The 14010-nt window shown below is 38.5% G+C and overlaps 1 protein-coding gene across 2 annotated transcripts in view; it reads right to left on the reverse strand.

Moving 5' to 3' along the window:
* The window catches only part of DENND5B (DENN domain containing 5B), a 170191-nt gene that overhangs the window by 40003 nt on the left and 116178 nt on the right, over positions 1–14010 (reverse strand). For both annotated transcript variants that reach the window (XM_077807515.1, XM_077807514.1), the window contains one exon: positions 3442–3535. In XM_077807515.1, the coding sequence (XP_077663641.1) occupies positions 3442–3535 (94 nt within the window). The remainder of the gene's footprint in view (positions 1–3441; positions 3536–14010) is intronic.

The raw sequence follows: 14010 nt of genomic DNA on the forward strand, positions 1-14010 counted from the left end.
GTGTAACACTCCACAGGCCAACAGAGGGGTGGCGGGGGAGGGAGGGGAATAAATAAATAAAAACATACATACTCACTCACTCACTCCAGTGTGGTATGTGCAATCAAAACGTCAAACAGAACTAGCCCGTGGATTGTGTTATTAGCTAGTATTACAGCTACTACAGAGTTACTATAGAGTTACAGCTACTACAGAGTTAGTCAAAGTGATAGTTTCAGTCAGCATAAAAGTCTAAACCTGCATTAAACATTTCTTTCCATTGTTATTTGATTTTCACGAGTAAAAGGGATGAAAAAGCCCACTGAATAATCTAAAGAAGTTAGCATGGAGTTGAATGAAAAATACTTTTGGAAGAACTAGAAAAACAAGTGTGTGGAAAGGGGAAGGAAGCTGGACTCATTGATTTCAAAGAATTTTGGCTTAGGAAAAAAAAGATGTGGGACAAGTTGGCTCTTGTCCTTACTGACAAGCTTTCTTAATCACTGGGGAGTTTATTAATTCTTAGACTTGTTTTAAACAAAACTCCATTTTTGGACTCATTTTGGAAAATGGCATTAATGCAAGGTAGACAGACAAACAGTGTAAAGCCAAGGTTTTAAAAACATGAGTGCCTAAAGTTCATTTAAATCTGTGGTCTGATATTCAGAAGAGCTGAACACTTATTCACACTACAGAGCACGCTATGTGCTTAGCATTTCTAAAAGTCAGACCACAGATGTAGGTGCTTAAATGTGGAGTTAGAAGCCTAACTTTAGGCACCCATTTTTTAAATAAAATGTTGTTAAACTCAGCAGACAAGTACTTAAAGATAGGTCTGATGATTACAAGTTTGATACTCTATTGGAATGCTGTTGAATAAAACAATTTAAAAGTATGATGCTCATGTCCCCATATTGTAATGAACTGTCTCCTGCTATGGGTAGGTGTTGTCTCAAGATTCAAGAATTTCCCACTTGTTTTCATCCACTTAATTCTGTCTGCACTTAAGGCCCCACAGAAAGACTGGATGGTACTTCCTTCAGAGATATATAGTGTTGCTGTTTAATTGGGCTGCAGGGCTTACTTAGAGCTAGACAATGCACAGGGACTGTTTCTGCAGCACTTTCAGACCTTCCCTGTCTGGAGAGGAGATAATTTTAAATTAGTTTAATGAAAACAAATTCCAAAATTTGTGTTGCTGTGAGTTGACCAAAATTGCTTGAGCATGAAAAAAAAATGTTGGAAGATCATGGCAGAATGCAAAATTTGGACAAGTTAACTCACAGCCTGTTCAATAGATCTGAGCTATTACGCACATACGCCTGGTTATCATCATCTCTAATTGAACCCAAAACATTGTTATGCATAAATAAGATGAGAAAGGAATAAAAACATTAAAAAGTTGTTTTAGGCAATAATGAAATGAAAGTATTCTGTTCAACATCTGGCAGCCTCACAATAGTAGTTTCATCTAATTTGTGCCAAAATAATAAACATTATGAGAACAGTGAAAGGGGAATAACTAAACAGGGATAGATATAAAACTTCTCTTTAAAGGGAAAAGGATAAAGAAAATAAATCAAAGTGCAGTCATAGTCTGAAGAGTGAAAAAATTTAGACAACTGAGCTCTACTCCTTAGCATGTCGTCAAATCATAATGTATTACATACCGAAAAACATTTTTAATCCTGCTAACTCTGTTGGTCCTGCAAGTTCTACAGAAGAGCAAGTCTGCTACAGAAAGAGCAAGCTGGATTCTATTCTGCCTGTGCATCAGTATCAACCAACTACCATCGCTACCTAAGCTTTCACTGCCGAATCTTTACTTGTGGCCTAATATCACAACACAGAAGGACACAGCTTGAACTTGAGATCCTAAGCCGTGAAAAAGCAACTTTAGGAGCATAAACTTAGTCAGAGGCTTAAAATGAAATCCCATGACTTCATTTTCAGTGTTACTTTTCTGACTGTAACCACACTTCAGTAACTGCAGGGGTGTGCGTATATGCTACAAAAAGGAGAGATTGAAGTGATGTTGAAGAGTGATTCCTTATTCTAGTAAGACCACTCAAAGCAGCTTTCAGCAAAAAAACAAAACAAAACAACAAAAAAAACATACCAGGCAGCATTCAGAGAAGGATTTTTTAGGAGGTCGTGCAGGAGGGGGTGGCCCCTGATCCCACTCCCAGAATGCCATTGAGTTCTGATGAATCAAAAGCTCCTCCGATGGCTAAGAGGAGCCAGATATACCAATGGCAGAAAAGCCCGAAGGAAAGAGAGGAGACAAAGCAAAACAAGCATGCATATGATCCACAACAACAAAAAAGAAAGAAAAAAATTAAATACTTGATGAAGCACTGAAAGGGTTATGCTGAGATATACACAATGCAATGTTTAAAGCTATATTTACAAAGTCACATTAACAAAAATAGCAACAAACTTTTATAAAGGCTGTTTTGCTTTGTTTCAATGAAACTGAATTTTAAAGTTGTCACTGAAGAATTCAATTTTACTTAATATTTTAATTTCAAAGAGCAACCCTGGTAAAGCTTATTCAGTAAGGCCAATGGCAAAACAGTATAAAGGCTTGGTGAATTTTTGTTTGTTTTTCTAATGATAAAAATAGCACAAGAAATACAGTCACAGTGAAAAATGTGGCAGAAAATGTTTTTTTAAACAATCAAAAGGAGAAACTGAAGAGACAGGAAAAAGCACACAAGTAATTGAGGTTTACAAGATGTGTGGAAGTTTCCAAGCTTTGGATACAAGTTAAAACAAAAAACAAAAAAACCCCAAATAAATCCACACCAAATACTTCCCTTTTAAATGGGCTAACTAGTAAAAGTTTCTAATCTAGGCAACACAAAAGAGAACGCTTACAATAAATCCTCCTCCTTTTTGTCGCCAAGTGGTCAGTGTTTATCATAACATCTCTGAAAAACTCAAATAATTTTTATTGGCCCAAATCTGGGAACTCCATCCACACAAATGGGTCTGCCTGCATAAGTATAGTTGTAGGATTGGGGTCTATATTAGCAAAAGTCTGTTTATGGCAAACAGTCTGTTTTATTACGATGCAGAGCCTCAGAGTTTAGTATTTTAAAACTTTGATTTGTTATAAGATGGAAAAATTGGTGTAAAATATTAAGTCTGACTTTCATTTGCATTTTGCAGTATAGGTATTCACGAATTTTCAGCTACGGTAGTAGTCTAAACAATCTACACTAATACACTGCTTTACAGTTCAATTTAGAAAATACAAAATCTCTACAGTGCACGGACACAATTTTGAACATCTTAAAATTACATACTAGATGTATAAATTATATGTACATCATGTAATGGTCACAAAGATGAATGAAAACCTTATGGCATCAAACATTGCCGAAGGCAGCAAAATACACTTTGGTTAAGTCTATGTTCTTTGACTTAAGCCCCCTGGTGCCTGCAGATATCACCTACCTCTCTTAAATCATTGTCCAGTCCAATATGTTCTGAATGTTGTCTAAGGCGATCTTTCCTGCGCTGTGTTGTGGCACTTCGACTGACCCACCGACTGAAATTATGTAATAAGAGAAATCAGAAGAGAAAGCTTTTGTCAGTCGCTGCAGTAAGCGTGAAGGAATTATGCATTTCAAAGCAGCACATGTGCATAAAAATTTGTAAATTACAAGATGTATTAGTGTTGATGAATTTCTGACAACCCTAAAGGTAAGGCTTCATGGCAGATGGGGAACCAGCAAAGCCCCCAAAAAAAGGATGCTTGCCGGGTCTCACGTAATACAGCACAAGTTACTAGTGACTGGCTGATGATTGTGTACAGAGTAGGGTATATAAAATCAGAGCACGCGGAAATAGTATTTATTTACCTTAACCAAAAGTGTGTGTTTTTTGAAGTTTTTGAACATTCAATTTGTATTCCACTCCTTTGTAATTAACTTGTTTGCCAACAATGGCATTCAACATTGGTTTAATTTCATACTACCTGTCCTCGTGCATGTTTTTAACAACCTTTCTATGCCAAGTTGAATGAAAATGCTGTGTAATGTTGTATACAGGACACACAGCACAGTACACCAGGAAAATTACATTAGGGCAGACTGAATTTAAGGTTTACAGTTTTTGGGGGGGTGGGGGGGGGAGAACATTCTACAACACATCTCATTGAGTTGGATTTGGTGTAGTTTTGTTGGTTTATTTATTTTAAAACAACCAACCAGGAATATAATTAGCATCATCATCTTTGGTGACACTTCTATTGCAGATGGATTACATGCTAAAATAAAATATACGGGGCTGTAGCAGTTTACATAATGAATTACAGGATTCAGTTTCCTCCTCACAATGCTAGCAAACAAAAACTGACTATTACTACTGCCCACAGGACTACATTAGTTCACATCAACCTCCTGGCACTGATATTGTGCATTTCCTCAATCAAAAGAAATACAAGGAAAAACCAGTGGTGGGCCAAAGTAATGTTAAAAGTTAATTAGAACTTCATTATTTGATTAGTTCTGTAATGAGTGAGGTCACAGAGGACAGGTGAAGGGCAGACAATAGTACCTAATTTTAAAAAGAGAAATAAAGAGGACCCAGAGATTTATAGACCAGTCGGCTTAACTTCGGTATCTGGAAGGAAACTTGAACAAAATATTAAACTATTTATAAGTACCTAAAGGATAATCAGGTAATAGCAGCCAATATGGATTTGTCAATAACAAATCATGCCAAACCAAACTAATTTCCTACTTTGATCGGATTACTGGCATAGTAGATGGGGGGCAGGAAAGCAGATGATGTGATTTATCTCAAGTTTAGAAAAGCTTCTGACATGGTCCCATTTGATATTCTCGTAACCAAACTAGGGAAATGTGGTCCAGATGCAATTACTACAAGATGGGTGCACAACTGGTTCAAAGACCATACTTAAAGAGTAGTTACCAGTGATTTACAGTCAATCTTAGAGGGAGTATCTAGAGGGGTCTTGCAAGCGTCTGTCCTGAGTACCAGCACTATTCAATATTTTCATTAATGACATGGATAATTTTGTGGAGAATATGCTTATAAAATTTATGAATGACACAAAGCTGGGAGAGGTTGCAAGTACTTTGGAGGACTGGGTTAGAATTCAAAACAACCTTGACAAACTGGAGGTTTGGTCTGAAATCAATAAAATGAAATTCAATAAAGACAAGGGCAAAGTACTACATTTAGGAAGGAAAAATCAAATGCACAAAATCAAAATGGGGAGTAAGTGACAAGGCAATAACACAAGGGACAAGGTGGGTGAGGTAATATCTTTTAATGGACCAACTTCTGTGGTTGAGAGGGGCAATAGTACTGCAGAGAAGGATCTGGGGATTATAGTGGATCACCAATTGAACATTAGCCAACAATGAGATGCAGTTGTGAAAAAGGCTAATATCACTGCTGCTTTTTCTTTTCTTTTTTTTTTTTTTTTTTTTAAGATAAACTCAAGACTGTCAAATATAACATGTGAGAAATAATTGTCCCGCTTTACTGAATACTGGTGAGGCCTCAGCTGGAGGCTTGTGTCCAGGTTTGGGTGCCACACTAAGAAAGATGTAGACGAACTGGAGACAGTCCAGAGGAGAGCAAAAATGATAAAAGGTTTAGAAAATCTATGATGAAAAATTTAAAAAACTGGGCATGCTGAGTCTGGAGAAAAGATGACAGAAGGGGGACTTGGTAACAGCCATCAAATATGTTAAGGGCTGTTATGAAGAGGATGGGGATCAATTTGTTCCCCACCTCCACTGAAGATAGGGCAAGAAGTAATCGGCTTAATTTGCAGCAAGGTAAATTTAGGTTTGATAGAAGGAAAAACTTTATCCAAAAAGATAGTTAACTACTGAAATAAAGTCACCAAGGGAAGTTGTTGAATCCCCGCCATTGGAGGTTTTTAGGAACAGGTTAGACAAACCCCTATCACGTAGGGAACAGGCGAACTTGGTCCTGCCTCAGCATGGTTTGGGGGGCAAGATATATTTCTATGCTTCTTTACAAGATAGTCTATTTTAAACAAGCTCATTGGACATCTCATTTAAATCCACAAGGCAATTCATTTTCAAAGTGTCTATTTACTCACATATGGCACCCACTTCTGTGGAATATGCGTAATAATGATTTCTCTTCATGGGCATGAAGGTACTATTGTGGGAAAGCCTAGGCAAAAGGTGCTGTTCATCTTTGTAAACACTTTGGATGCTCCCACTCCCAGGCAAAGAACGGAATCTGATTGTCCAGAACTCTGTTTCTAAATGTATTGGTTAGGCATTCCAGTTCAGAAACACGCCACTGCCATACTTTAGAAGCTTGAGCTAGAAGAAAAATGTACATCTATGCCTACCTAATAGTATAGGTTGGGCCAATCCCCAACAGGCCATATTTTGACTAGTCCCTGTTTGTGCTCACAATGGGGTATGGGTAGGAAACTGTGAGGCACATATAAAAGGTGAGAGAACTCCTTGCGACTCCTCTTTCTTCCTTCAACATGAACTTTTAATGCAGGAGCTATCAACAAGTGCAGTATGTGTTCAGGAGCATGCAGTGATTGCTTCCTCCTAGTGCCGCTGGAGATAGTCACCTTAAAGGAGGCAGAGAAGAGGATGGGCCATGGTCTCATTTCCATACAGGACAGCAGAGCTGGCCAGAGATGTATTATGCATCCTGAGCCCTCCCTAGAACTGCTGGGGGAAAGGTGGCGATTCTAAACTGCCCCCCGCAAACAATCAGGGCTGTGACTAAAAGCCATAATTACACCATATAGGTGTTGTATCTTTTACACCTATCCTCCAGAAAAATTTAGGTCTAGGTATCTAAACACTGGAGGAAGTGTAAGAAAATATTTTATCAATATTTTATATTTTAATGCCTTGAGAGAGAAATTGCAAAGCAAAAATAAAGAACAGTTAAACCCCAATTTTTCTGCTGCATGCCCCAAGCTGGGGGGGATGGCAGGGGGATTCAAGCATGGTAATACATTTCTATTAACCTCTTTAAAACACTCTTCCTCCCCCTAATTTGTACATCTCCTTGGTACTTCCAGGTCCACTGAAGTCATTCCAGAATGCCCTATTCTGTGTTATCATAAAATAGTTTTAGTTACGTGGCTTGCAGCAATGAGACTTCTGGGACCTGCAATATTTGATTGTGAGATTTCTTCAGGGAACCAGGAGTACCAAGAATATGAACTAGGGTATTTAAGCTTGATGAACTTTACACAAAATATTTAGAATTGTAAATACCATATATATCTTTACTTCAGATTTTTAGAGAGTCTCGGAAAATTGTACATGTTTTCATTTATATCCAGTGGAGTTCTCTCATCTAAAAAAATAGCTATCCAGTACTGTTCTTAGAAACTGTGTAGCCTTAAAGCTTCCAAACCCAGGGGACAACTGTAAAAGCCTTCTTTACTCCAAAATCTGTTGCAGGCCTAGAGGAAACCAGTTACTGGCTTCTGTCTTTGCAACATACTATTAATAATTTGTACTGCAGTAGTGCTAAGGTCATGGGTGAGGGCCAGGCTCCACTGTGCTAGGCGCTGTACAAAATACAGAATAAAAAAGTAGCTGTGCAGTTCTCTCATGGTACTATTCAATTCTTGTTCATTTCAAATCTTCGCAATGGGGGTAGGGAGTTGATTACTGTATCAATTTATAAATGCACATTAAACGTACTGCTAGTTAAGGCAGCTATTAAAGCCAAGAATGGGAAAGCCCTCCAACACCTGCAAAATGGTCATGGCTTTCCATTGCTCCAGCCCTAGACTGGAGTTGAACTAATGATTTAGTGGTGAGAAGCAAGCGCTAACTCCTTTCTCAAAGGAATACATTAATAACCCAATGAGGCACACCTTCCCAGAAACCTTAAAATATACAATCTTGTGATTTTAGTAAGTCACCACCATTTTTCAAAGCTAAAGCCAGTGTTACCTTACATAACTAACAGCAATTTTACACTTTGAAGATCTTCAGCCAATGAAGATATAGTAGAGGAAAAAATCCCCAACAAAATAAAATAGGATGGAAATAATTTTTACTTCCTGTCAGTATCTGGCTTTGCTTTTTAGCCCGACTTAATTTTTAATATTTAGTCTGAACTCTGGACAGCGCTTTAGTTCCCCTCCACCTGCATATATTCATATTTTTGTTGTTGTTGCAATTATTGGAAAATCAAAGTGGTCAAGATGGAGCATGCTTGAGCTGAGTGAACATCTAAGGCTATGTCGACACTACAAGTTAGGGGTGAGACTCCCTTTCTCTTGGGCACAGACTAATGCAAGCTCTCATCAAGCTAGCGCGAGTCTAACTAGCAGTGAAACGGCTGTGGTGCTGGTAGCCGAGGCACAGCTGGACTGTGCACAGTACAAACCCACCTGAAACCAGAGGGTATTTACGCTGTATGGCTCAGCTATGCCTCGGCTGCCATTACCGTTCTACCACAGCTACACTGCCATGCAAACTCCTGGTAGCTTGATGACGAATGAGGGAGGAGAGGGGAAAGAGTCTGAGCAACCCACTGGGATTTTGAATCTCTTGGGGGAGCTGGCTGGAACATTTTGTGAAGAATTAACAGGAGGTAAGCAGGGAAGATGAAGGAATTTTAGAACATTTCAGCCTCTCTCTTCTTGGGCCACATAGGTCTTGCCTGAAATCTCATTGCTTGAAAAATTAAGCGGTTTTAATATTTAATGGCAGAGATCAGATTTAAAATTAATTTTTCTTCATACATACAGAAAGTATGGAGGTCAGTGTATCTATGAGTGACCTATTTTGTTTGTTCTTCCTCAAAGAAAATGCTACTACTAACATGGTTCTGGTTACTTCTGAGGACTGTCCTGTGGAATGCCCTGGAACAGATGGTAAATATGAGCAGGGAACAATAGGCCACTTTGGTATGCTCCTGGCATCTCACTTCCACAGTATTTATGAAGGAAGAACTCCTGTCAGTGTATTATTTCAGAGGAGGAGCCAGAGAAATGATTCTTCCACTCAAACATGGGGAACCATACGAGCAAGCCCCTGAAAAGAAGTCTATTGACAAGGGAGTCCTGGCAGGTAGAAAGTAAATAAACTACTCTTCAGCACTTTAAACAATTTTTAGGTATGGATGTGTGTGGTGGGAAGGGATTAACGATGTCCATTTCTAAAGGTAACATACCTGAGGTGTTTAATTTCTCTAATAAAATAGCATGAAAGCCAACGTCAAGTTTGATAGGCCTAAAAACAAAAACAATATATTTCTACAGCTGTCTCACATACACAAGGACTAAACTTCAATATTGCAGTCAGGCATATTTTTCTTTTCCAACAGATGAAAAGGGGAGAGGAGTGAGTGGAAGCAGTTTACGATTCATAGCTACGGCACGTGCTGCAGCGTATACAACATCCTGACAGGGCACAAGAACATGAAGAAACTGCATTTAATGTTAACTTAATGTTACATGTTCATGTAACTCCCCATCATCACCACTAAGATGGACATGCTCAGAACACAGAGGGGAAGGAGACAAGAAATACATTCACCTATACCATAGAAGATAAGCCCTTCGACGAAGAGCAGCTGCGAAGGTAGGTTGCTTTTTAGGCCTACAAACCTTGGCAGTTCACCTTTTACCCACAAGTTACATATGTTTTAAACCTTCTCATGTGCATGAAATAACTTGATCTTTTGTTGCCAGCATCATCATGCCATAAACTGGTGACCATCAATCAACTTCTCCAGCTTTTGTATTCATTTACTAGCAAGGAGATTTATTACACCTTCAGAACAAATGGAGGCATGCGTGCGTACACACAGTATAGGGGTGTGAGAGAGTGTGAGTGAGAGAGAGAGATAGATATGTATATGTAAACAATTCTGCATTTGATTTGCTCAGCTCAGTATACTTCTATACAGAGTTAGAATATCAACAAATAGAACAAAAGCTCTAGTAGCCGCCAAATCAAAGTAGCACCAAATGGAAGGTCAAAACCAAGATCAGTATCTTGCAATAAACAGCTTGGCTGACAATTTGGGGCTTGAGGTGTGTTCTGTACTAGATTTCTGTAGCAGATTTCTACATTCAACTCTCTGGAGGATAAAGGGAGCTGAGGTGTTTTTGTTTTTACAGGGCAGAATAGATTGGGTTTTTTTGCGACTTCATTGCTTTGGTGGTAACAGGAGATCTTTTAAACAGCTAATATGGAGAAAAAGCTAAGTAAAATGACCTGCAGCCATTCTGTTTTGCACTGTAATCTTGTCAGATTATATAAATGGAAGTGATTTGGAGGAATGGCATAAAACCACCTAGTGCTGCAGGAAGTGGTGATGACAATTCCACAGGTGCCACTTTTCTCTTCGTCTTAGTACTAAACCATTTCTCCCATGTGGTGTTTGGCCTGCAAACTCCTTAAGGCAGGAGCTTTGTCTATAAGGTGACAAACACCACACACACGGTATAGACATAATAAGTACATGGTGCTGTGGGGCACTGTAGGAATGGGGATGCATATTTTTCATGTCATCTTTAGTTCTTCATGCATGACATTTCACAAGCCATTTTATTAATGTAGATCTAGCCATTTCTCAAAGGGTAGAGCAAGAGGCACCATATCATTATGCTTTTAGACTGGGGTTGACCAAGGGAGCAAAAAGTAAAAGGCTCAAGTATTGGATTTTGAATCCTCTAAACCATCCTTGATTCACTTTCAATCAGATTGCATACATAGAGTCAGAATAAGTCAAATTCTAGTCTTAATGAAAAGCATTTGAACAAAACATTGAAATAGAGCATTCCTGTTACTCTTATCACTGCTCTGCCATATTAGCTAACAAAACGTAAATCTGCAATATATGTTATTTACACTTCAAATAAAAGAAAGCATTCTTTTATTATTTGTATGGGTTACGCAAGATCTGCATTTCAGGCTGATGGAGTCTAACTGCCTTTTACTTAGATGCAGTGCAAAGATGCCCCATTCTATGCAAAAAGTGACAGTGTGGCTGCTTAGGTGGTCATTTTAAAAAGGCCTTATAAAAGCCACCATCCTTAAAGTGGCTATTAACGTGTGGAAAGGGAAGTCAAGGAAACATTAATATTTCTTGAGCACTCAGTGATACAGAACACATGGTCCCTGCCCCAATAGGCTTACAAAACTTAGTTTAAGAAAACCAGAATGAAGACCATTCACTGAGCAGAAACTAGACAGAGGATAATACTTATGTACTTACTTAGCAATTCACATTATCTTTACAACCATTAACTAAACCTCAGTATCCCAGTGAGATGAGTAAGCAAGCAGTATTCCTATTTTAAAAGGCAGGGAAATTGAGGCACCAAGTTTGTAAGTCCATGGCAAAGCTGATACAGTAACAAAAATTATCCCAGTTCCCAGGCCTGTGCTCAAACCATTGGATCACACCTCTGTCTAAGATTGTTACAGAAGGGGTGCACAAAGTAACATAGGAAATAGGAGCCAGAGATAAGAGCATGAAGTCAGCAGGAAGTGGTGCAGGAAGAAAAAACAGACCAGAGACCAGTGAGGAAAGGATGGTGGAAGGTAAGAGAATTAGAGATATGGCAGAAGAAGAGAGGAGAAACAGGGCCAAACATGTAGAGTGGAGGAACAACAATTAACATATAAGCAAAACATTTCTCACTGACCAACCTCTTTAGGGGAAAGAACAGGGACGGAAAGTCTCTGGGGCAAAAATCCATTCAGTTATTCTTTGTAGGCACTCACTGCTCATTCCGCAAATTGCTTTGATGCTCATACATTCCCAACCTTGATACACGTTTTCCTCAATAATATTTAATCTCATGTATCAAGCTTCATGTTACAGAGTTACAACAATCAATTTAGACTGAACATGTTAGCAAGGGCTTATTAAATTGTTTTACTTTGTGCTGTGAGCATATTTGATTCACTATAATTTAACAATGGACTAATCAAGAAGCATGAAACATTTACATAGCTTTGTTTTCTGTTATTAGGATTCTTTTACCATATTACTACTACAAAGATGGCAAACATTAGAAGTCCCATTAAGCTTGTAAAACCTGCTAGATCTTGAAACAGAAAACTTATACTATCATCTTGTAGGTGGGTCGATTTCAAGGAGCATCAAAATTAAATGGACTTTTCCTTAAAGATGGCCACTGTTTTATTGCAATAGATATGGATAGAGGAGTTTGGATCATGAGTAGCCACTAGCTTGTTATGGAATTCTTAAAATAAACTTGGAAGTTCTCTTTTCAAACGAAACAAGAGAAACTAAAGAACTTCAACATCATACTTCAGGGGTGAACATTTTGGCCAGAGGGCCACATCTGGAAATAGAAATTATATGGGGGGTTATGAATGCTCACAAAATTGGGGTTGGGGTGTGGGAGGGGGTGAGCGCTCTGGGGTGGGGCCAGAAATGAGGAGTTCAGGGTGCAGGAGGGGGCTCCAGGCTGGGGATTTAAGAAATTTCTAGTGATTGAGTGTCCATTACAACTCTTGTTAAAATTGTTCCTGCAGTTTATTACCCTCATTATAAAACTGTGCACCTTATTTCAAGTGTGAATTTGTCTAGCTTCTGCTTCCAAGAATTGTTATACTTTCTCCGCTACATTGAAGAGTCTTCTCTTATCATAGTTCTGTTCCTTAGGTCTACACTAGGAAATTAAGTTGGTATAACTACATTGTTCAGGAAAAATCCAAACCTCTGAGCAATGTAGTTAAAGCAATCTAACCCCCTGGTGCAGATAGCACTAGGTGAATGGGAGAATTCTCCCATTGACTAGCTATCACATCTTGGGGAGGTGGATTACCTACACAAATGGGAGAACCATAGAAAGCATAGATAGTGCCTTCACTGAAGCACTGCAGCATTTTACATGTAGACAAGTCCTTACATAGGTACTTACAAGCTGATTAAATCACCCTTTACCCTTCTGTTTGATAAATTAAATAGATACAACTCCTTGAGTTGTTCCCGATGAAGGCAAGTTTTCCCAAATCCTTTAATCATTCCTGTGGCTCTTCTCTGAACTCTCTCCAAATTTCTCCTTCTTGAACTGTGGACACTAGAACTGGGTACTGTATGCCAGTAGCAGTTACACCAGTGCCAAAAACAAAAGTAATATCAACTTTTATCAGTGACCTATCCTCTGTTATTTACCACTCCCTTAGTCTTTGTGCCACCTACCAACTTTATCAATGATTACTTTATATATATATTTTCTAGGTCATTGATAAAAATGTTAAATAGCATAGGACCAGGTACTCTAGAATCCTACTAGAAACACACCCATTCAATGACCATTCCCTACAGTTCTATTTTGAGACACATCAGTTACCCAGTTTTTAATCCAATTGATTTGTGCCTTGTAGACTTTGATCTTTCTAGTTTCTTAATCAAAATGCCATGCAGTACCAAGTCAAATGCCTTACAGAAGTCTCTTATGTAAACACTACTACCTTTCTGAACCAAACTTGTAATCTCTCAAAAGAAAGTAAATTAGTCTGAGAAGATTTAATTTCCATAAACCCATGTTAACTGGCAATTCTGTTACCCTCTTCATTCTTTGTTGATCGAATCCTGTATCAGCCATCTCATTATTTTGTCCAGGACCAAAGTCGGGCTGACAGGTCTAATTACCTTGGTATAGTATTTATTTACCCTTTTAAAAATATTGGCACCACATTAGCTTTATTCTAGTCATCCTGAAACCCGCTCCTCCCCCCAGTGTTCCAAGACTTATAGAAAAATATCAACATTAATGGTCTAGAGTGCTCCCCTGACAGCTATTTTTAAAAACTTTAGTGTGCAAGTTACCCAGACCTACTGATTTAAAAATGTCTAACTTTAGGAGCTGTTCTTTAGCATCCTCCTGAATTACTGTTGGAATGGAAAGTGGTTCATCACCATTATCCTATGCTCTGAATACAAAATCTGGCTTTTCCCCAAATACAGAAGTATTTATTAACATTTCTACATTTTCTGCATTATTATTGACAATTCTACCATTTTCAT

The sequence above is a fragment of the Eretmochelys imbricata genome, chromosome 1 (genome assembly GCF_965152235.1).
Source record: "Eretmochelys imbricata isolate rEreImb1 chromosome 1, rEreImb1.hap1, whole genome shotgun sequence".
Classification (NCBI taxonomy): domain Eukaryota; kingdom Metazoa; phylum Chordata; order Testudines; family Cheloniidae; genus Eretmochelys; species Eretmochelys imbricata.